This window comes from Coprinopsis cinerea, assembly GCF_000182895.1.
Source record: "Coprinopsis cinerea okayama7#130 chromosome 3 map unlocalized cont3.3, whole genome shotgun sequence".
NCBI classification, from domain to species: Eukaryota; Fungi; Basidiomycota; class Agaricomycetes; order Agaricales; family Psathyrellaceae; genus Coprinopsis; species Coprinopsis cinerea.
Genome location: NW_003307542.1, coordinates 2,412,540 through 2,433,582, shown reverse-complemented (window position 1 = coordinate 2,433,582; position 21,043 = coordinate 2,412,540). Strand labels below are relative to the sequence as shown.

Sequence of the window (21,043 nt, the reverse complement as noted above, 5' to 3'; positions counted from 1 at the left end):
TCCACCGCAAGTGCGTTCAGAGCTCGCTAGACAACAGAATCTCTCCGTCGTGGTTTGTTTTCGGTTTGGCGCCTGTCGATGCTAATCACTTTTACCCCGCCAGAAACAAATCCATCCGATATGGACTTCACGTACACCCGAGCGAACCCAGAGTAATTGTGCCTGGCGCTTGTCAGACTCCTCCTGTATAGATGGACACCGCATCGGAGAGGTTTGGGTATTTAAACTGAGAGACAGGTTGCTCGGGAGACCATCTCAATCTCAACGAGCGAAGATGCGATTCTTCATTCATCTCCTCCTTGCTTCGCTTTTGAACATCGTCTTTGCTGCTCCCAAGTCGGAGAACACAGATGCTTTTGGGCTCTTGCGACGTACTCCCGACGAGGCGCGCCGCGGCCGTCCCAAATGTCTCTCCCCATCGCGTGTTAAAGCAGGAGAAGACTGGGCCATCGAGGTGTGTTTTGGGGTTGCACTCCTGCTGTCTATTTACACGAGGTAATTGACTGACTGGCTATTCCTTAACCTAGAATTACCGAGCTTCGGATGACAAGGACCCAAGCTATGTGGACAACTTCATTGGAGAGGACACACAGATTTTCTTCGGGGAATCTCCTCCCAGTTCTGGGAAGGAGTCGATTAGAGAATCGATTGAGTGGCAGTGGAATGCGACTAGCAGCGTCTCTCATGTGTAAGCTGCCTTCTCTGTTTGGCCTGCGTCGCCTTGAACTGATAGGCATCGGCAACCGTTCTTTAGGCTCCAGAGGATTATCGTCCTTGAGGATCTCACCTCTGTCCAGACAGAGGTTACTTATACCTTCACTGATGGGGCTGCGTTGACGAGGAAGGCTATTACTCTGTATGAGAAGACTCCCGAGGTTAGTTCTTCAACTTACAAGTCGATGGGGCTGTGTGCTGATGATGACACTCTCGGATGCAGGACCAGTTCCCTGCTGCGATTAGGGTGTTTGGTGATTTCGTCGAGGTGTTCGCGAAGTTCATCGAGGTTGCTGGACCTCCCCCTGGTAGTTAAGCTGCTTGGTGCTCCTCGTGTACTTGTGGTTTTAATGGTTGTGTTTTCCATGACATGGTGGTGATCGTGCGTAAGCTAGGTACAAGAAACATCGGGATGGTAAGGTAATGGGGATGGTTCCAACCTAGAGACTGGTTGCGAGATTGGGGCGAGGTCCGCCGTTTTCCACTAACTTCTTTCCGGCTGCAGTGAAATCGCCGTAGATTCTGACTTCGCCATTGACCCGTTTGTCCTGGCATACGGGTCTGGTCAATGCAAGGTCCCAACGCATCGTGGACGAGCCGGCAAACGCACCTCTGGAGCTTTCTCAAAGACAGTCACCATGTTCAGTTTAATTTCTGTTCCATCGAGAAATACGTACACGAGCTCGGCTTCCGCGATCGTTAGGTCTGGGACTACCACGGTTCGGCGGATGCTTCAGAGTAGATGGCAATCAGCACTTCAGTCCGACCCGTCCCGAGGACTGTGAGGACAGCGGGAGCCTACTTGTGCACAAAACTTTTGGTAGCGCTGCATTCCCAGTTTATGAGCCGCTGCAAGGCGTCTTTCCCGATTATGGGAGGCGATGTGTTGTAGATGAAGGAAGCGTTTTCTCCGATGTAGGTGTCGAGGTAGGTTGGGTCTCTGCTATCCAGGGATGCATACATCTCGTGACCGGGAATTAGAGCAATGAGTATGGCGGGATGGTTCACAACGGTACCTCTGTGACCCATTCCTCTCCACGCTGGCGATGAGATGCAAGGGGTTTGTGAGAGCCTGCAGCTGCCTCGAATCTCTCTGAATGTTCCTTGGGCATACGACTCAGCTGCCTTGGTAAGAATGCAGTGTCAGCCACTGGCGACGCAGGAGGAGGTGATAGGAAGTTGAGAAAGGGGGTGAGGAGGAATAGCATGTCTGGGTTAGGGCTGGCGCACTGATTGCCCCACGCATCCTCCTTCTAGTATTATATGACCAGCTAAATATGACATTGGGATTGGAAGTGTGGCCTTTGTCAAGTAAGGTTTGCGTTCATTCGGATGGCAGTATTGATTCTTTAGGTCGATTGACGTACTATATGGAATTCTGGCGTCAGGTTATCGCCTAGGACGGGACATTCAGGCTTGCCAGTTAGTATGTATTACTAGTCAATAACAGGAGATCCGCCTCTCAAAGACTATAGAGGCCCCCCGTTCTGCACCATTTTGCTAAGCGCAACCACTGTGGGAAGCCGCTTCCATCAAGATCAAGGAATCGGCCCGATGCCGACACGAAATTCAAGGCCCGCTCCATCATTTCACACGGTCAAATTTCGAAGGTCGCAGGAACGCCCCCGCCAACGAAGGTAGGTGCTTCACATTCAAGGTCGGCGTCCTCCTACTCCATCTAATTCCTAGTCACCCTCCCTTTCTCCATCGTCCGTCAATTTCCAGGCCTGTCATGCCATCGTTCAGTTGCAATTATATAGCAATTGCGGCTCAGTCTCCAGGACCTCTTGTGAGTAAGAACACCCTTGCGGGCATTTCTAGCTCACTCACACGCGACCAGCGTCAACGGAGGCTGGAGCCGACACCCAGTTGCAAAATCAGGGGACATCGAGTCCCTCAGTTGGGAACGACGTCAGTCAAAGCCGCAAAGACCTGCTTTGCGGCTTTGACTGACGTCATTTCATTGGACGTGAACGCCAGCGGAGGTTTCGGCCGGGCCTCCTGTTTTCCCATGAAAATCTGGGTTTTCACTTCGTTCCTGCCAAGGCCTTACCAGATTATCCCTGGCCTTTCGCTAGCCTGCTTTTTCCACCCCATTCCAACTGATTACAATTCACTCGAGATTCAAGTTTAGGTGTGTTGTTCTTCGTGTTTATTCCTATCAAGCTGGCGTTCGCTGATACAGACTGGCCGTGCAACTCAAGAGTCTTTGGATGACTCCCAAGTCGAATGTCAGTTCGGCAGTTCTGCTCTCGGATGTAGGGGATATCGAGGACGCCGTCGCTCTAACCGCAGAACGACGACACCCTCTATGGCTTGATCTCCGACATCGGAGATCAAGCCGAGCGGCTAAGCGCCCACACCAACACACACACAGCACATAAACCGTCGGCGCAACGTCACGGTTCTTCCCCAAAACCACCATCTCGTGCTTCGGCCTTTGCACCCCCCCCCCACTGCGTCCTCGATGCCCTGTTGACTCGGCCCCGGCTAGTCATCACGAGTCGAGAGAACAGTGGGGCAGACCAACATGCTCACCACCTGCCATCCTGCCCGTCCATCTCTCTCCAATCGCCCAAACACGACAATGCACGCACGACGCCCAACCTTGAACATCGTGGAACTGGAACAGCGCACCGGCGAGGTCGAACGACCTTACCCGCGGATATCTCGTGCTTCGGCCTTTGCACCCCCCCCCACTGCGTCCTCGATGCCCTGTTGACTCGGCCCCGGCTAGTCATCACGAGTCGAGAGAACAGTGGGGCAGACCAACATGCTCACCACCTGCCATCCTGCCCGTCCATCTCTCTCCAATCGCCCAAACACGACAATGCACGCACGACGCCCAACCTTGAACATCGTGGAACTGGAACAGCGCACCGGCGAGGTCGAACGACCTTACCCGCGGATATCTCGTGCTTCGGCCTTTGCACCCCCCCCACTGCGTCCTCGATGCCCTGTTGACTCGGCCCCGGCTAGTCATCACGAGTCGAGAGAGCAGTGGGGCAGGCAAAGCCGAACTCGGATTCCCGCACCAGCATGCTCACCACCTGCCCCTCCTGCCCGACCATCTCTCTCCAATCGCACAATGCACGCCCAACGGCTCGGAATAACGACGCCCAGCCTCGAACATCGTGGAACAGCGCACCGGCGAGGTCGAACGACCTTACCCGCGGATACGAAGTTAGTCACCTGCAAATTCCCATTTCCATGAACGTTTGGTGTTTGGCTATGAGTGGCGGTGTTGTGTAACCGGGGTGCCTGCGGGCGATAGTTTGCGTGGTCAGCGCCGCCCTGGTCTCTGTATGTTGTCTGTTGGGCTACCTCCACACGGCTGGCATGCAGGGGTGAGTTTACGTCTCCTTCGCAATCATTTCTTCTTACCTGACTTGATTTCCAGTAACCACCTCGGCCTCGTTCGTGCCCGCTTGAAACGCTCGTATGGGGTTTCCTTTGCACGTAATTAAGTTGCAGATCAGGATTTGTACAATATGTTTTCATGTTCAGCATTCCACGTTACTATTAAGAGCTGCCGTATCATGTAGTAAGTAGATTGTGAGTCAATCCGACCAGTCCATTTCTTCTTGCTCCGCTTCACCCTCCCCATCTGATGCATTGTCTGGCGCGTTTTTCTCGTTTAACTCGTCGAAGGTTGGGATAGCAGCATCAAATCTGTCGAGAATCCACCACTGTTGGCTGCGCTGAGCTCTCCCAGTCACTGCCTGGATGTTCCGCATGTCGATAGCGACTGGAGCGTGCATGGCTTTGTATGAGGTGAGTTCTTTCCTTGCATCTTTTCCTCGTGTCTTGCATGGAGTGACGATGGCCAAGAGATAGGTCTTTCCTGCGTATCCTTCGAAAAGGGCGATGTCTGGAAGAGAGCAGACAAGAACAACGTTCAACTCTCCGTATGAGATGACGTCTACTGGGTTTCCTGCTTCATTCACATATTCGCTAGCATACTGGCTGGAAGGTCAGTCTCCGATAATGCACATCGACCAAATGAGGGTACGTACGCGTACATATGAAGAGAGGCGGAAATTGTGGCTGAGTTCAGAGACAGTCGAAGTACGGATAGTTGTGCGCCCTCCTTCGATTCGTATCTTCCCCCAGGCTGGCATTTCTGCAGGTAGTTCCTTCTTTATCGCAGAGATCTTGGGTTTACTCAGCAGGACGAGGCGCCAGTAGTAGGCAATTTGAGCAATGTACTCATCGGTCGGCCGGTAATGTTCTCGATAAGGTGTTAACATGATGTGATCTGGATCTTGAATCTGAATGAGTTCCCAAACAACGAAGGGCTGCATGAGTAACTCACAGCCCTCATATTTCCTTTCATTCCTAGACAGAAGACCCTCTCCATCGTAGATCCTTCGTTTTGGAAACCCAAGTTCATCGGTCAAGTCGTAGCGATACCTAAGTTGTTTTATCCAGCAGAGATGGAGGTTCCACTTGTCTAGATTTGCCCAAGGATATCGTTTTGAACGTAGTGCTTGTTTAAGCGACCCGCAAAAACGTTCCATGAAAAATGTCCAGGTTGTTGTGACTGGTCCGCAAGTCCGAATGTCCTCCACCAAGTGGAGGAGGGCGTGAATAGTCAGAGTACAAGTCTTGAGGCGATCGGAGTCATACTGGTAGTAGTAGCTAGTAACATGAAATATGAGCGAACCTTCTTTGTTACGATCATAGGCAATCCACCTACCGTTCGTACTTTTGAACCCAGTCGATGATTTTTACTTCGAGATCATCAAGCTCCTCTGAGGTAAGAGAGTACTTGAGAGATGTTTTCATGATCTCGACGAGACTGAGCATGTGTTTATAATACTTCTTGCGCTTGAAGCGGCCACGAAGGAGGATGGGTGCAAGGTAGATGAACCAGAAACACCACGACTCGGCAGTAAAGCCTGAACGGTCCTTGGCAATGTCCTTGAGCACCCGCACAAAGTTTGCTGGAATATGTCGAGTCGCCTCAACTGTCTCCTTGCCAATCTCTGCCCACACCACATCATCAATATGATAGTCTTCAGTGCCAGAATCCAAACCCTTGTAGCGTCCCATCCACAGCATGACCAGATTGGGTACAATATTCTCCAGGAGTAGATGCATCCAGTCATGGGGCACTGACCGCGCGTAATCAATGGATCCGACTCGACCAAATGCTGGGGCCTGGCGAATACCCGTGTTCTTTGAGATGGCTTCGCGTTCTTTCTTTGTTTTGGCCTGAGCCATTGCATCCAGGGCCTCCTGAAAGTCTTCATGGATACGTAAAGGGAGGTTGGCAGGGTCGCGTTCGCCGCCAGAGGGCTCGTGTCCATGGGGAAGCTGAAGGGGGATATAGTACACCTTCTCTCCTCCCTCCACGTTCCGTACGCCTTTTAGCGTACACCGGCGGCACGGATGGATTGCATTGTGGCCCTTGATCCCGAGAGCTTTCTCAATTGCCACCATGTCGCCCAGTTCAAAGATTTGGTATGCTCGAAGGGTGAAGCTGGCGTAATCCTCCAGTGCATAGTCCGCATCAACACCATGTGCCAGCTTTACGCTCTCCTCTTCCAGTGGCCAAAGGAAAGACGCCAAGTCTTTTGGCTGGTTGGGGCCTGGAATAATCCCGCAACAGATGAGATTTTCGGCGTGCGTCCGGATGCGAGGGTGCAAGTTGTAATTCTGGATTAGGATGGGTGTTGCAGAAGGGCCAGCACGTCGCCTCTCGAAAAGAAGAAATCCATCGGTACAAACAGAGAAGGCGATGTCACGTTTGTCGGAGAAGTAGTTGTGCTCGAGTTGCTCTCCATCAACTTCGACCTGTTGCTGTAGGAGTGAACGGTAGTGCTCCCCATCAAATATATCTCCAATCTTGGCAGGCCCCGTGATGTTGTATGTTGAGCGGTAAAGCAAGGCTTCACACATTCTTTGGCTTTCATACATTCCCCTAAGTTGAGGGATGAAAGGGATATATCCAAAGACACGTCTAGCCTTTCCCGTCTCCTCATTCCACCTGCCCTCGTCACAGAACGGACATGAGTCCAGATCAGCGTATTCGCCAAGATATGCAATGCATGAATTGATGCAGCAGTCGTAATAGACGGGGCTAATGCCAGTCAATGCTGCCATTCGACGAAGGATGACAAATTCGGAACTGATATTCATCTTGTGGCTGAACGCGAGGCGCATGTAGTTGAATGCGGCCCGGGGCATCTTGGAGATGTGCCGAAGTTGGAAGGCGCGTATGTTGTCTCGATCTTCTTCCGTCAATTCGTGATCTTGAGGCCATCAGTGTGAGAACGTACGAGAATGTAAGAACAAGCTTGCTTACCGGGCCTGCAATACTCGTCCAGGAGGAGGTCCAAGGTGTTGAGAGCGAACGCATCCAAGTTTTCCGCCCATGGATCGAGCTCATCCTCTTGAAAGTTTTGGTTGAATACAGTATTTATTCCCTCGATGCTACAGCTCTCGTCCCTATAGCATGACATGAAGATGGAGAGCAGTGAAGGATGTTGAAGGACTTACGTTGGGGAACTTGTCCTTGAATCTACCTCTGGGCTTCCATTGCTTGTCTCGTCAGACTCGTCTTCATCCAGACTATCCTCCTATTGTAGATTATTCCCAAAATAAAATATGATGAAAAAAAATCCCCAAACCAGAATTTTAGCGGGATACACACCTCTCTGTCCTCTGGATCCAGCATGTCTGTATCTTCCCCTGTGCTACCAATTCCTTCAGACCCATCCTTGCTTGAGCGCTCGCCGTTATCCGAGTCGGAGGCCTCTGAGCACGTTAGTGATGGCAAGATTTCCTCCGGCTTGTCTGTATTTTTGTAGTGACGCTGCCGAGTGCTATAGGCTTTGGGCATGTGGCAGTAGGGGTTGCAACGGCATATCTTCTTCTTTGAATTTTTTGGAGCTTTAGGCATGGCTGTTGGAGTCGAGGTGGTGATATATTCACCGACAACCAGCTTGCGCCCTTCTGGGAGAGTGCGTGGGAACAGTATCACAGCCACAGGCGCCAGATCAAACGCGTCCACTCCCATCTTTCTTCCTTGACGCTTGGCCACCACCACTGTTTCGCAACTGCCTTGGTCGCTGTTCCCAACGATGGCGAAGAAAGAGAAAAAAGTGGTATGGATTTCTTTAGGTCTGAAAAGCCGTTCTAACCATTCTGAACTAATTTAGAGCAAGGCGGGCAAACCAAAGCCCTTCCGTAAGTCCAATTATATTTGACCTGCATATATGCACTAAAATGTGTGTTTTTCTTTGCAGAAAAGCTCCCTACCCTACCCAACAAGCCTGCTGGCCATGCCAAAGACAAGATTCAGCCCCCAAAGCGCCAGGTGCCTGATCCCGAGTGCGAGGAGGAGGAGGAGGAGGAGGAGCAGGACAAAGGCTCTGACGACGAATCTGACGACGAAGGCTCTGACGACGAAGGCTCCGACGAGGAAGAATCAGACGAGGAAGAATCAGACGACGAAGGCTCTAACGACGAAGGCTCCAACGACGAAGGCTCCGACGGCGAAGGCTCCGACGAGGAAGGCTCCGACGAGGAAGAATCCGACGAGGAAGAATCCGATGAGGAAGATTCTGACCAAGACCACGTTGCCAACAAACACCCTTCAAAAGGTCTGATCAGGAAGCCCAAGGGGAAGATTCGGATACGCCATGTCATGGGATTAGACAATAGTCCCTTCTACAAAATTGTTCGGGTATGTTCATTATCTACTGAGCATAGACATCATCCTGACCCTTGTTTAGACTCGTGTCCGCAGCCTCTGCGAACGTTTTCTCAACCGCAGTAAGACAATCTCATTCCAAGATCCCGCTAAATTGGACAAAGTACGGAGCTTGGTAAGGATCATTTGAACTATCATCTCGTCTAATGCTGATACTGTACCTCATTCTTAGATGCGCCAGGCAATTCCATTTGCTTGGAACAGATATGAAGGCACTTGGCTTGAAGACGCCCTCATTGGGTCGTTTTTAAGTAATGCCTCTGTGCGTGCTAGAAAAGAGGCAGAAGAGCTTGGTGGATTGGTGGAGGAGCAGAAGGAAAAGCGTGCTCAGAAAGCTCAAGTACGTGACATGACACCTCTTGGCTCTGAGGCAAGCTCTCATCATCGTCTGCTAATGTCCCCTCCACCAAATCCAACTTGTAAAAGGCCTTGGCCTCCAAGTCCGGCTCTTCGAAGACGCCGACCACCAAGGGTGGCTCGTCGAAGACGCCGACCACCACCTCCAAGTCCGGCTCTTCGAAGACGCCGACCACCAAGGGTGGCTCGTCGAAGACCACCACCACCAAGTCCGGCTCTTCGAAGACGCCGACCACCAAGTCCGGCTCATCGAAGACCACCACCACCAAGTCGGACTCGTCGAAGACACCGACCACCAAGTCCGGCTCGTCGAAGACCATCACCACCAAGTCGGACTCGTCAAAGACACCGACCACCAAGTCCGGCTCGTCGAAGACCACCACCACCAAGTCGGACTCGTCGAAGACGCCGACCACCAAGTCCGGCTCGTCGAAGACCACCACCACCAAGTCGGACTCGTCGAAGACGCCGACCACCAAGGGTGACTCGTCGAAGACGCCGACCACCACCACCAAGTCCGGCTCTTTGAAGACGCCGACCACCAAGTCCGGCTCGTCGAAGACCACCACCACCAAGTTCGGCAACACAGCTATTACCACAACTACCACCAAACGCAAATGTTCGTCAATCTCCGTGGCTACAGTCCAAGAAGGAGTTGTTGAGCCTCCTCGCAAGAAGGCGAAGCACTCGGTCTGTCTCATTTTTTCCACCTGTTAATCCGAACTGATTCTGTCTGTAGTCTGAGCCTGGTACCTCCAAGAAGCCTTCCACTACCACCAAGCTTTCATCAAGCAATTCAAAGTCCTCAAAAGCCAAGCAGAGCGCGCAGAAGAATAAGGAAAATATCCCCCCAGCTTCTACCAAGCGTAGGTCTCAGGAAGAGGAAGGTGTCGAGGATGATCCTCGGCCTCTCAAGAGGACTAAACGACTGGTGTGCTATTGTTTCAGTTTCATTTTACTCTGTTTATCGCTGACTACCTCCCGTAGATTCTTTTCTCCGACGATGAAGACTCGGTCGACGAAAGCGATAAGGAGAATATCCCACCCGTCTTCTCAGCCTTAGCAAAGGTTCAAGTCCAAGCAAATTCGAGGACTGCTAAAGACCTCGAGGCCGTGGTTTGTCTCCAGATCGTATCATGACCCGGTACTAATGCCTCATCCATACAGGCTATTACTGAGACTGAGGGACATTCTACTCTCCCTCCTCGTAGTCGCAGATATGCTCGTGAACACTTCAAGCGGGTCAGCAATACCTCCAGTACCGGCAATGATGGTGACGAAAATTCTGGCGCCGAGGACGGTGGCAACGCGGACAGGAACAACTCCACCCCCCTCTCGGACGAGGACATACCATCAGCTTGCCCATCCTGCGAGGTTTACAGCGAGTTATCTGACAAGTTGAATGGCGAGAGTCAGAGAGAACCCCATGGCGTATGTCAGCCCCTCACCCCAGAAATGACCCGTCTTCTCCAGACCCGTCGTCTTGTGATCAGCCAAGGTAAAGATCCCTTCAGGATTAACTTTGACATCTGCGTCCAGATTGGTGCCGAGAAGCAACGCAACATGGCCATCGATGAATTCAACAAGAATGGTTGGCCTGTCACCCCTGACTTCGCTTCAATGCCTGCCCGTGTCCTCAATCACTATCAGAGCTGCTACGACCTCATCACAGGGGCAACCCCGCTTGATGACCACTTTCTCTACACCGCACTCGAACGCAAGATGGGAGATAGTACCCTTGAAACACTTAACAACAAGCTCAGCCCTACCATCCAGGCATTCGCCCGCCCAGGATAGTGAGTAAGGTTCCATCTCTCGTGAACACCTACCATGATCATCTTTTTCTTTCATTCTAGCTTTGGTGAGCCTGGATACTATATCATCCACAGCTTGGTCCTCCGCATGTTCTTCAAGAATGTTTTGGCGTTCAAAGCGTCGACTGTCCTCAACTTCAACCGCTTCCTGGAATGTGTTGTCATACCATGGCTTGGAATTCAGCTCATCTCCGAAGACTTGAATATTAGTGCTCTGGAGGCCCTCGATGTGATGGAACGCAGCAGTGCCGGCGGCTATCTGATCCACCGGTCCATCTGTACTGATGATTTTTACCCCGCCATCGACCGAACCTTCAAAAAGTGGATTCGCTCACGAGGAAGCGGGGCTTCTAGCAAGGCTGTGGATAGGAATGGTGGTGCTGGAGACGACAATGTGGGGGGCAATGCACAGGGTGGTGGTGCTGGAGACGACAATGTCAAGGACAGTGAACCGGTAATGTCTATCTTTGTTAGTCTGTTCGCGATTCTCACTTGTTGTAACTTGTTCTACCAGGTGCTCAAAATCAAGATCCGTGCTCGCCCTCGTAGAAACCTGCGTCCCGCATCCCCTTGAACATCCCTCAACAACCGCTTTCGACTTTGTTCATTTGCTATCAAATTCGCGCTTTTTTCCCTCAACTTTGCTTTCATTTCATGCACTGTTTTTTATCACACCACTGTCGCTTTCCTCCGATTTTCGTTTGCTTCCAGATTGCTCGTCGCTGTCCAGTTCAATGTTCCCTCGGTAAGTATTTGTATTGTGTTTCTGTTCTACTTATACTCACTTCAACATAGCCTCAAGAGTCCGCCCCTTTCCCTGTACTTGTTATTCATCGACATCGACAAACCGCCTATCATTATTCTTATGTTATTTGGTCCGCATTCTTCCCTCCCCACCATGCCTAGTCTCTCGCATACTGTATCCCTGTCACACGCCATGTTGTACCCCTAAATACCAGCAATCCACCCGAATATGCTGCATACCTGCCCATATGAGGCTACCACATTTTGAAGGAATGCTGCCCGGAAATTGAGGGATGAGCTGGCGGTCAAAATAATGGTCTCTACGTCAAAAAGAAGGATTGCCGGCCTTCATTGTGAGCAGTTGAAGGTCAGAGGCCTTCATTTCCAGGGACATTCTCTCGGGAAATCATCACTGGAATGATGGAAGCTGGGCTTCCCTCCCGATAATTGAGGGTGACTCGCCTTCATTTCCCGACCTTGAACATGATGGAAGCGGCTTCCCACAGTGCAACCGTGAAGTCTCCGTAAACTCTGAGAGTGTTGTTGAGCCGCTTCTCCTGTGATGGGACCACCAGGAATGGTCAACATTGCCTACTACAGTACTTCAGGACACACTTCGTGATACCTACCTCTGGTGCTTTCTCAGCGATAACCACGACTTGAACCGTTATCTCGTCCCCCTCCTGGAAGGTGTACACCACTTCTCCTTGAGATATGGTCATATCTTTGACCACGACGACTCGGTGCACTCTTTTCGGCGGTGGTTAACCACTGGATCTCCAAACTGATAGCAGAAGGATGCTTACTTGCGAAGGATCTTCTTGGTAGCGGTGTACTCCCAGTTTATGAACCGCCGGATAGCGTCTTTCCCAATTATTGGAGGGGAGTTCGCGAAGATGATTGTGGCGTTCTCGCCTATGTAGGTGTCGAAGTACCCTGGATCTCTCCCATCCAGGGAAGCGTACATCTGTTTACAATGATTATTATTCCGTTTTAGCCAATTGTACAGGGCCGCATACCTCTGTGAACCATTTCTCTCCAGGCTGGCCATGCGGTCTTGGAGGTTGGGTTGAAGTTGCAGCGGAGTCGGCACAAGGGTCTGAATAGTATTCCCGCCGGGATGCGCGCTCTGCAGGCTTTCGACCTGATAGAGGCCTATCCCTCACAGGCGAGGTTGGAGAGTTGAGTAGGGGGTTGAGGACGGGTGTGAGAAGGAAAAACAAAACCATGATTGACTGGGGGGCTTCCAACCCTCAACGCTTCGTACTTTATGGCTTATAGTTCGACATGGGAAATGGTAACTAGTACTAAGGATTGGGCGAACAGCTTAAGTTCATCTCGCAGCCAAAACCATAGGTCGATTGACACCTCCAATAGAATTCTTCCGCCAGCCTGAGGTTATATCTAGTTACTTCAAAATCGCGGGATGAGTATCAACATAATAGGCGCTCATATGAACTGGCTCCATTGGGGACGCGCACTGTGTAGCCTCACCGAGAATGAAATGAAAGCCTGCCAGGCTGCGTTTTGTGGATGGAATGAGCCGAGTTTGGCATGGAAGTATCCTTGACATAAAGCTGATTCGTCCATACCATGGGGGAATGAAGCGATCGGAGTGGACTGACGTCGACGGCGCCTACTATTGCCCTCTGCGGGGCTCATTTGATTGTACCGAACTGAGGGACATCCTCCTAACAGGCGCACTGATCCATTCCCCAAAGGATGGCTATTTCGTTGGCCTGGTTCCATGGACGGCATTATCCGTTTTTTTGTGCACAAATCCCGCCTTTTGCCCAGCGCTTGTTGGGCGTTTTTCTCCATAAATGGTAAGAGTCGGACCGTAGATCAGTGTGCTTTGTCAGCGCCGCCATTTCGCAGGCATCTTGGCGGGAATGAGAGTTTCCTCTTGCACATCTCCTCGTTGCTCATAAACTCGGCGGTCAACTGATTGACACACAGTCAAAGATGGTAATTGTATTTCCTGCTCTACCGGGCACGCACCGTCGAGAAGGAATGACGAAGTTATAGTCAGCGGCGAAGTCGCGGGTATTATACGACGGAGACGGCGCCGAAGGGTGCTGGTGGTGGCAAGCTATAGCTCAACGCCTGGCTCTTCGGAGCTTTGGAGCGCAGGTAGGTCCCCAAACGTCGCCGTCGACCGCGCCAAGGTCTTCGGTGGCTCAAGGACGTGAGTCAGAAAAAGAACCCTTATCGCCCCTACGACTCTCAAGCCTCTCAATCCTCTTTGGGCAGTCGAAGCACAATGATTTGGCCCGGCCGCGTGTTCTCAGCATTGTCATAATGGGCACGGGACTCGCGAAACTGAGTTCTGGCTCAAAATTGCTTATTTCGAGCTTATTATATCGATGGTGTGTGTTCCCCAGTCTATTACAAAATAGAGTAGTTTCATATCCGGCTGACATCATTAGGGGTACCCAGGCCTTGTCGACTACCCCGTTCGGAAGGATCCTCAAAGGATATGGAAGGTACACAACTGGTGGCTGGCTATTCCCGACCCATGTGCATGGAACGATAACGACCGCGGTCATGATGTGGCCCGACTTCGATTTAAAGAGGGCCACCGCTGCCGTGGCATCCAATTGAGCCCATCGCCCCCACCAACCCACCACTACCCAACCACCAAGATGCAAATCAACGGTTTAGGTCGTCCCGCTATCCCTCCCGTTTCGAGCACAGACTTGGATGCAGGAAAGCAATGGGTGATCAACGTAAGTCTGGTGCAACAAGAGGCAGCCGTCCCAGTGCTCTGACCTGTCTGCTGGCCAGTACTACACCGCCTTCGACACCAATGATCCTTCCTTTGCGTCGACATTCTACACAAGAAATGCAGTCCTCTCTTTTGGAAGCGCCGAGGCCAGAGGGACCGCCGGAATTACAAGCACCCTTCAGTGGTTGTTCAATGCGACGAATAGGATTGACCACAGGTGAGTACCACCCTGAATTTTCCGTGAATTATCCCATCTGACTGGAGATCTTCCCTAACTGGATTTAGTATCCGTGCCAGTGAGTACAGTAGATTCTGCTTTTTCCTTGATTCGTGGAACTGACGTCATCTTTAGTCCATGTCCTACACGAGCAACTTCTGGTGCAAACACAGGCCACATACACCTTCTACAGGGGAGAACCGCGGCAGATAGACTGTATGACAGTCTTCCACAAGGCGCCGTCGGTACGTGTACCAGTCTTTCAGAAATTTGACCATTGCTGAATCTCAGTTTCTTGCAGCATGAGAAAGCGACCCGCGCCTACGTTTACGCAGATTTCACATCCTTGTTCGCCAAGTTCACAACCATTGCCGGTCCCCGACCTTCGTGAGCGCTAGGTTAGTCTGCTCCCATTGTGCCATTGCCCTTCTTTGCTCAATACGACCCCCAGTAGATCGCTTCCTAATTTATTTTCATTCCACTCTGCACACCGACCATGGTCGGGCGTTATCAAGTTTCATTATCATTTACCTACTGGCATTGTATACCCCCTGGTAATTCCGTTCTAATTTGACTTTTGAACATCTCACTCAACGACGAAAGAAACCAGCATCAATATACCTCTCCAGAGCACCATCGCCCCTTGGAGTTCTACACTTGCACGCGCCGTAGAACCGCACTTCGAAGCAACGAGACTCTCCGGAATGTCCGACACTCACATCTGGTCGCAACAGACCATGCTATTTTGCTTCTCGTCAGGCGCCACCGGATTGAGGGCATCGAAGGAGGGACCCCGCCATTCATCCATCCCCCGGACGAGATTTTAAATCATGACAGAAGGCTCCCTCCTGCTTTTCCACCTCCCTGTTAGTTTACGGCAAGGCGGAAAGATACTTGATATGTGCTATTTTTAGCACCATGAAATGAACACCTTTGTAGCGTAAGTTCCCCGCCATGGAAGACGTATTTGACAGGGACTAGTGGAGAGCGATGACACAGCCAGCCAGCTGGTTGCTGTGCAGCCCGTGCCTTCCCGTTGGACTCGACAAACTCTCCACCCCGTGCCTTCCGATAAACTAGAGTAAACTCTCTCACAAAGCCTAGATCCCAAAGGTCCTCGTCACTCATCATGATATCCTTGTTTCCGGCCGGGTTCCCCATGACTTTCGCAGAATCGGCGGATGCAAAGCATGCCAAATTGACTCTACGCGTGTGTTTCTGTGCAGGGATAATTATTCTGACGCTTGAGCAGAGCCTTTTGTTGTTTTTGTTTTTATTTTGCAGTGGAACCATCCGGGAGACGGCGATGCATGGGAATGTCGCCAAGTTCACTTTTTCAATCGTGATTGGCGCCCGACGTGCTCGCCTGTTCCGTTTGCCTTTTGCGGGCGATAACTGGGTTGATACTATCATTCTGTGGACTAAAAGCGCTATAACTTCCTACACCCGAGCTTGTCCCTGGAGAGGACATCAGAGATTGGGGGAACGCGCAGACGGCTGTTGGTCAAAGAACCCAATCTTCCCCTCGACCCAATCCCGAATGAGCACACCAGCAATAGCAGACGAGGGAGGAAGCCTAAATGGTGGTTCACTATCTTTGGGTGGTTGCTGGCCGTTTGCTGCGGCCTTTCCGTCCTCGGAAGGGGTGAATGCCCGAGCGGCAGCGTTCGAGGAATCCGAGGCCGACCTGTCCTCCAGCTTCTTGCCCTCAACGATTTCGTTCATACGTTTGTAGTCCGATTTGCCGAAAGTTGTCCCAGTGCGGTGATTCAGAACTGCGCGAACTTCGTCTTTGGTAAACCATCTAGCGTCTGGAGGTCATAGCATGAGCGAGGGCAGGGCACGGATAAAGCCGAGAGCGTACCGGCGAGTTCGTTGTCGAGATCAACACGGATCGGTTTGGACGAGTCTGCTCTTGCATAGAACCCGACCATCAGGTTGGCAGGGTAGGGCTTCGTGGAAGGAGCGTATCAGACATCGTTCTCGGTGGGTGTGTAAGATGCGGGATTGACTGACCCATGGCTGGCCGGAGTGATACCGCACATTCCAGACGCGTACACCAGCCTCCTCCCACATCTCCCTCTGCACAGCATCTTCGAATGATTCACCGGGTTCGATAAATCCTGCGAGAGCCGAGTAAAACTTGCCAGGGAAACGCCTCTGCAACACGATGAGTTGGGTTAGTTATAGGGTTTTAAATGGAGTTTCTGAGGTCCCACGCACCCCTCGACCGAGGAGAACCTTGTCGCCGGTTTCGTCAATGGCGATCATGATGACGACGGCGTCCGTCCTTGGATGAGTATAGTTTTGCAGACCCTTACTAGAAGCATTGTCAATCATCGTTCTCAGAATCGACATGGAGGGTAGGACTCACCCAGAGGGACAAGCCGACTTCCCCTTGTTATCTGCCCAAGGCAGCAAGGTGCTACATGCGACCTTCCAGCCTCCCCACATCGAGTATGTCGGCGATCCGCATCCTGGACAAAACTTCATGACATCCTCGTCAATGATACGGCCACAGGCCAAAAAGAAGCCTTGAATTGACCTTGTTCCTAAAGTTCCAATCCACCAGGCTCCTCGCAGATGCAAACACTGCTGCTTCAAAGTGGCCCAGAGAGGTCATCAACGACCTTGGTTCGGCCCATGTGAACGTCCTCCCGTCTTTCGACAAGCTTGATTCGAAAATGGAGCGAAGTTCGTCCTCGGAGTAGCCTAGTTCTGCGACGTCCATAGCAAAGTAGGGTGTCCCCTTGAGTTTCTGGAAGGCTACATCGGGGTCCTTGAATTCAGCGAGTGGGAGGGCCGAGTACGGTGCCCCGTTTCCGCCAGCCTGTCCTTCGTCGATACCCAAGAATACGATGCGAGCGTGGAGGTGTCTGCACGCTTTGGTTGGTGAATGGCGTCCCGAATGCTCATCCGAGTCGTCGTCGTCTCCTGTACAAGGCTCCCCTGGATTCTGGCCCTGTCCAAAGTACGGTTCGGGACCTAGGAGAACTTTGATGTCGTTCGTGTTCACGAATAGGGATGGTTTTGGGGAGTCTTTGGAGGTGACTGATAGAGGCTGGCCGTTGTTGAAGAGCAGGAATCGAGTTTCGGGGAGGACGATAACTCGGTTGAGGAAGGCTTGGGATTGCCTCAACCAAGACAGTCGATTCAGTGGTGATCCACCATACAGATTCGTGACACTGGTTTCTGATTGAGTTTGCCCGGACCAGCTTCATTGAAGGGTTCACATACGTTTCGGACATCGGTTATGGCGACTTCAAGGACGGACGGGAACCAGAAAGAATCGGCTTCAGTCTCCCCAAACGAGGAGAACAAGTCTCAAGTTGGGTGAGTAATCCATAAGCACGCAACCAGGAGGGATAAGCCGGTCTCCACTGGCCAACATCGGCGGAAGTGTAACCGATACCGTCGTATCAGATGATAAACTATCGGGTAAAGGTTTGTAAAAGTTCGTATAGTTTCGTAAGCCTCGAGTCCCGCGAGACTTCTGTCTCTTTTGTGCCTAAGTATAGCCATGCATCTAGGTCACTATATGTACGGTTTAGTCTGAGCAAGCGCCCTTCGTAGCTGTCCCGCTGTCCTCTGATCTGGGTTCAGTTTACGATCCCTCGCCATACGTTCCACATCGTCCCCGTACTTCTCAAAGAGCCGCCGCATGTACGCAATCTCCCCGGGTGCTGCATGTCGCAGGTTTGGTCCGGTACTCGAATGTGCCACCGACAGCGTTGTGGAGTTGAGATTTTTCTTCATGGCAATGCTTTCGAGTTCTGCGATTAACGTAGGTTAGTATACGAGTTTCGGGTATCAACGAACGGACAATTCAATTCCTGTACGAAAAGATGGACGGCAACCGACAAATGGGAGGAATACTCACCATCGACCAATCCAACTACTTTGTCCTTGACGTCCACCTTCGTTTTCCCGATATTTGTTGCCCACAAATCTCGCATTTCGCCGTCAACCTCTGGCTCAGACAAAGCTTCCATCTCCTGATCCTCCTGCTCAGCTTCTTTCGATTCGTCTTCCTGTGGCAATTCAACCCCAATCACATTTCCTGATTCGTCCCGGATAATGCGCCCAAAGCCTTTGGGTAAAGGCTTCGAGCTTTCACCTGTCTGAGCGTCGCTGGTGATAGAGGGACCAGCAGTCTCAGAGGACATTTGAGCATCTCCATCCTCGTATTTAGGCTCGATTCTTTTCTCAGAACCTCCAGAGGAGATAGGATTGAGGTCGGAGACCAATCCCAGCCGAGCATAACTTTGGGCTCGTATCAGCAAGAGTACCATAGCACCGACAGAGAGGTAAGGCTCACTTCTGCCTCACTGTCTTCTTCTTGTCCCAAGCTTCTTGTAACGCTTTTGGCCCTCGGATAGCTTCAAACGACTCGTGTTCAATTAGAGAAGGATAAAAGCCGCAGCTGATTGCAACTCACGAGGCATTTTCTTCAAATTCCTTTTCGCATTCTTGGAGTGAGATACGGGCTTGTACGATGACGATCGTGCTTTTCTTCGTTGTCGAGGATTGGCCATTTTTTAAAGCTGAATGAACTGAAGCAAACGGTCGGCCATCGCGGGGAACTCCAGTTTTAGTGGGTCACGTGAGATTGAGCTCACATGACCGTGAGCCGGCGACGGCGAGGTGGTTTTGCGAGATTGCCCGCCTTTTGGGACGACAACATCCGCTAACGACGAAATGGCCAACTCGCGAGTATTCATCCACCCTTCCCCAGCCCAGGCCGCCCTCAGCGTGAGCTAAACACTGTTCACGACGTTTTACACTCGCTGACCCTGCTTTTCAGGCCGCCAAACCGTGGACCCGGTCCGCAGGAATCGTGCGTTGGTTTTCGACGTGACAGTCAGAGAAGTCCTAATGTATCTTGGATTTGTTTTCAGTGGGGTTTCGGTACTGGTGCTGCCGTCTTCCTGGTACGTTTACTCTCTGGTTGATTCATTTCCGCTTGGCTAATACGAAAAATCAGCTCCTCTCCGTGACGCCGCTCGTCCGCCGTGAGGTTCTCGAAAAGACTCCTGGTGTACGTCCTTCCGCAAACTACCGACCTCTGTAGTTTCCTCTGACCGACAACCCCGCAGCTGAGCTGGTACTTCGAGGACAAGACCCCTGCCTCCGACAAGCCCTTCTGAAGAACTTACTTCACTCATCCACCAATACATTTAACATAGACGGCATAATACCACGGATTCGCTCGGACTTGGCAGCGTGTTATACGCATTTATTCTGAATGCACAGCACGTTACAAACACACAAAGTTCATACAGGAGTCAATCTTTTCGGGAAGAAGCTGTCGAGGTGCAATCCCTGGGCTGCAGTCAGTGAAAAGGAGAGGGAAGATATTGCGCCAGGCAGTCGGTATGTTTTGGGGAATTTCTGTTTTCTGGGAAAGCGAAACCGATATAGTGGATGGGAAACAGCAAGGTGAAAGCGTGCGTGCATTTCAACAAAAGGGCCTGACATTCTCGTCATGATTCTGGGAGTCAGCTTTGCGGACCTGGGCTCGACGAAGCGCAATTAGAAGCTGAAAAGAGGGACAGACTAGACAGAGCATTCCACCAATTGGTACCTGACCCCGCAGAATTGCATGAATCTGTTGAGGTTCTTGTCCCTGGAATCCGACACTTCCGGCAATCCATATTCCTGAACTAGGGTCTTACAGGTCTCCGCTGAACACAAGCCGTTAGCCTTCAGGGAAAGATGGTCACGGAAAGGATATTTGATGGTATTACCGTCTAGGGTGAACAGTCCTTGCAAATCCTTAGGGAAGTGGGCGCTAACAGATCCATTGGACATAACAAGCGCGTCTAAGGGTTCATCCGGCTTGTCAGAGCGAAGCTTGCTATTCATACGGCGGCTCTCACTGTCGAGAAACGCGTCAATGTTAACAATCTGAAGTAATTGCGGGGCTTACGAATTGTAGAGGGCAAGCCTGGCGCGTTCGAGCTCGCGCTTGCTGTCCTCCACCTCTTCCTGGAGGTCCTTGGGGATATGAGCCTTCAAACACTCTCCGAGGCAGTCCTTGACCATCTCATCAATGTGCTCGTTTATCTCTTGCTCCACTGGTCGCGTCCTTCATTGAGCAGAAGCGTTACCATCAATAGTGTAATGATTTCACCTTGATCTCGCATTTGCTCGACGACTTGCTTGTCGAGAAGATCATCGATGATGCCTAGTCACACGACAAAACTTCTCAGAACGCATCAACATTACTAGGGTTCAGGAACTCACGTTGGATCTCGTCCAATCCTTCCTTGTGGCGCTGCTCTTGCTCGCTGATTTCTTGACGAAACCTACACCGGATCAATGGGGGTGTTACTGAAGGTACCAGACGACGGACTCGGTGAGCTCCTTCGAACCAGCCGAACCATTCACTGCGGCCATTTGCATGGTCTGCCCATGGAGGCTTTCAAACGCAGCCTGTATCCCCATTTATCAGCAAACGCGCTCGACATCAGTGAGTAGAGGCCACATACGCTGAGCGCATCGAGCGACACTTTGGCGTTGGCGAAGAGCTGCAGGTTTGCACGAGCTTCCGCATTGGGAAGCTCACTTTGGACCGATGTCGCCTCAGGTTTCGCAGCAGATGTGTCCATCGAGAGACTTGGAAGAACGACTTGGAAAAGGCTAGAATAGTTCTCGAGGTCTCTCGAGTCCTTTTTATAAACGCAATGGATGATGTCACTGAAGAAAGGCTGTCAGCCAACACGCGGTCACGCAGCCCGCTGGCCAGC

At 51.5% G+C, this 21,043-nt stretch overlaps 10 protein-coding genes across 10 annotated transcripts; 4 read left to right on the top strand and 6 right to left on the bottom strand.

Moving 5' to 3' along the window:
* Positions 1 to 274: 274 nt before the first annotated feature.
* CC1G_06885 (hypothetical protein) lies at positions 275 to 1,030 on the top strand (the record flags this gene model as incomplete). The annotated part of the gene is made up of 4 exons (XM_001830567.1): positions 275 to 454; positions 528 to 688; positions 755 to 875; positions 938 to 1,030. The coding sequence occupies 4 exons, from the start codon at positions 275 to 277 to the stop codon at positions 1,028 to 1,030; spliced, it is 555 nt and encodes a 184-aa protein (XP_001830619.1).
* A 43-nt stretch (positions 1,031 to 1,073) lies between these two features.
* CC1G_06884 (hypothetical protein) lies at positions 1,074 to 1,922 on the bottom strand (the record flags this gene model as incomplete). Its single annotated transcript, XM_001830566.2, has 4 exons — positions 1,074 to 1,262; positions 1,325 to 1,445; positions 1,517 to 1,677; positions 1,731 to 1,922. The coding sequence occupies 4 exons, from the start codon at positions 1,920 to 1,922 to the stop codon at positions 1,155 to 1,157; spliced, it is 582 nt and encodes a 193-aa protein (XP_001830618.2). The 3' UTR covers positions 1,074 to 1,154.
* Positions 1,923 to 4,274: 2,352 nt separating this feature from the next.
* Positions 4,275 to 5,074, bottom strand: CC1G_06883 (hypothetical protein; the record flags this gene model as incomplete). Its single annotated transcript, XM_001830565.2, has 3 exons — positions 4,275 to 4,676; positions 4,737 to 4,985; positions 5,030 to 5,074. The coding sequence occupies 3 exons, from the start codon at positions 5,072 to 5,074 to the stop codon at positions 4,275 to 4,277; spliced, it is 696 nt and encodes a 231-aa protein (XP_001830617.2).
* A 2,728-nt stretch (positions 5,075 to 7,802) lies between these two features.
* CC1G_06882 (sex determining protein) lies at positions 7,803 to 11,179 on the top strand (the record flags this gene model as incomplete). Its single annotated transcript, XM_001830564.2, has 12 exons — positions 7,803 to 7,826; positions 7,881 to 7,908; positions 7,968 to 8,407; positions 8,457 to 8,549; positions 8,607 to 8,774; positions 8,861 to 9,481; positions 9,531 to 9,722; positions 9,779 to 9,907; positions 9,959 to 10,222; positions 10,331 to 10,587; positions 10,816 to 11,074; positions 11,120 to 11,179. The coding sequence occupies 12 exons, from the start codon at positions 7,803 to 7,805 to the stop codon at positions 11,177 to 11,179; spliced, it is 2,535 nt and encodes an 844-aa protein (XP_001830616.2).
* Positions 11,180 to 11,813: 634 nt separating this feature from the next.
* CC1G_06881 (hypothetical protein) lies at positions 11,814 to 12,578 on the bottom strand (the record flags this gene model as incomplete). Its single annotated transcript, XM_001830563.1, has 4 exons — positions 11,814 to 11,906; positions 11,979 to 12,099; positions 12,156 to 12,316; positions 12,369 to 12,578. 4 exons carry the CDS (start codon positions 12,576 to 12,578, stop codon positions 11,814 to 11,816), a joined length of 585 nt encoding a protein of 194 aa, XP_001830615.1.
* A 1,383-nt stretch (positions 12,579 to 13,961) lies between these two features.
* Positions 13,962 to 14,880, top strand: CC1G_06880 (hypothetical protein). Its single transcript, XM_001830562.2, has 6 exons — positions 13,962 to 14,078; positions 14,137 to 14,294; positions 14,363 to 14,373; positions 14,430 to 14,539; positions 14,596 to 14,692; positions 14,749 to 14,880. Exons 1-5 carry the CDS (start codon positions 13,995 to 13,997, stop codon positions 14,683 to 14,685), a joined length of 453 nt encoding a protein of 150 aa, XP_001830614.1. The 5' UTR covers positions 13,962 to 13,994; the 3' UTR covers positions 14,686 to 14,692; positions 14,749 to 14,880.
* A 794-nt stretch (positions 14,881 to 15,674) lies between these two features.
* On the bottom strand, positions 15,675 to 17,613 carry CC1G_06879 (NAD+ diphosphatase). The gene is made up of 7 exons (XM_001830561.2): positions 17,532 to 17,613; positions 16,840 to 17,479; positions 16,669 to 16,781; positions 16,518 to 16,614; positions 16,311 to 16,454; positions 16,159 to 16,246; positions 15,675 to 16,105 (listed from the first exon to the last, which is right to left on the bottom strand). The coding sequence occupies exons 1-7, from the start codon at positions 17,540 to 17,542 to the stop codon at positions 15,765 to 15,767; spliced, it is 1,434 nt and encodes a 477-aa protein (XP_001830613.1). The 5' UTR covers positions 17,543 to 17,613; the 3' UTR covers positions 15,675 to 15,764.
* A 215-nt stretch (positions 17,614 to 17,828) lies between these two features.
* CC1G_06878 (hypothetical protein) lies at positions 17,829 to 18,829 on the bottom strand (the record flags this gene model as incomplete). Its single annotated transcript, XM_001830560.2, has 4 exons — positions 17,829 to 18,067; positions 18,175 to 18,557; positions 18,613 to 18,673; positions 18,733 to 18,829. 4 exons carry the CDS (start codon positions 18,827 to 18,829, stop codon positions 17,829 to 17,831), a joined length of 780 nt encoding a protein of 259 aa, XP_001830612.2.
* A 163-nt stretch (positions 18,830 to 18,992) lies between these two features.
* CC1G_06877 (hypothetical protein) lies at positions 18,993 to 19,441 on the top strand (the record flags this gene model as incomplete). The annotated part of the gene is made up of 5 exons (XM_001830559.1): positions 18,993 to 19,046; positions 19,099 to 19,131; positions 19,193 to 19,225; positions 19,279 to 19,332; positions 19,391 to 19,441. The coding sequence occupies 5 exons, from the start codon at positions 18,993 to 18,995 to the stop codon at positions 19,439 to 19,441; spliced, it is 225 nt and encodes a 74-aa protein (XP_001830611.1).
* A 230-nt stretch (positions 19,442 to 19,671) lies between these two features.
* On the bottom strand, positions 19,672 to 20,924 carry CC1G_06876 (hypothetical protein). The gene is made up of 7 exons (XM_001830558.2): positions 20,786 to 20,924; positions 20,638 to 20,729; positions 20,541 to 20,602; positions 20,428 to 20,481; positions 20,224 to 20,371; positions 20,042 to 20,172; positions 19,672 to 19,978 (listed from the first exon to the last, which is right to left on the bottom strand). The coding sequence occupies exons 1-7, from the start codon at positions 20,903 to 20,905 to the stop codon at positions 19,851 to 19,853; spliced, it is 735 nt and encodes a 244-aa protein (XP_001830610.2). The 5' UTR covers positions 20,906 to 20,924; the 3' UTR covers positions 19,672 to 19,850.
* Positions 20,925 to 21,043: the final 119 nt, after the last annotated feature.

Excerpts from the sequence above, each read along its gene's own strand:
- CC1G_06880 (XM_001830562.2), top strand. The coding sequence starts at position 13,995 with ATGCAAATCAACGGTTTAGGTCGTCCCGCTATCCCTCCCGTTTCGAGC. Across the intron at positions 14,079-14,136 it reads GAAAGCAATGGGTGATCAAC|TACTACACCGCCTTCGACAC; the intron begins GTAAGTCTGGTG and ends TCTGCTGGCCAG. Across the intron at positions 14,540-14,595 it reads TCTTCCACAAGGCGCCGTCG|CATGAGAAAGCGACCCGCGC; the intron begins GTACGTGTACCA and ends AGTTTCTTGCAG.
- CC1G_06879 (XM_001830561.2), bottom strand. Across the intron at positions 16,782-16,839 it reads ATTGGAACTTTAGGAACAAG|TTTTGTCCAGGATGCGGATC; the intron begins GTCAATTCAAGG and ends GATGTCATGAAG. Across the intron at positions 16,615-16,668 it reads AAGTCGGCTTGTCCCTCTGG|TAAGGGTCTGCAAAACTATA; the intron begins GTGAGTCCTACC and ends CAATGCTTCTAG.
- CC1G_06876 (XM_001830558.2), bottom strand. The coding sequence starts at position 20,905 with ATGGACACATCTGCTGCGAAACCTGAGGCGACATCGGTCCAAAGTGAG. Across the intron at positions 20,730-20,785 it reads TGTCGCTCGATGCGCTCAGC|GCTGCGTTTGAAAGCCTCCA; the intron begins GTATGTGGCCTC and ends ATGGGGATACAG. Across the intron at positions 20,372-20,427 it reads CGAGCAAATGCGAGATCAAG|TGGAGCAAGAGATAAACGAG; the intron begins GTGAAATCATTA and ends GGACGCGACCAG.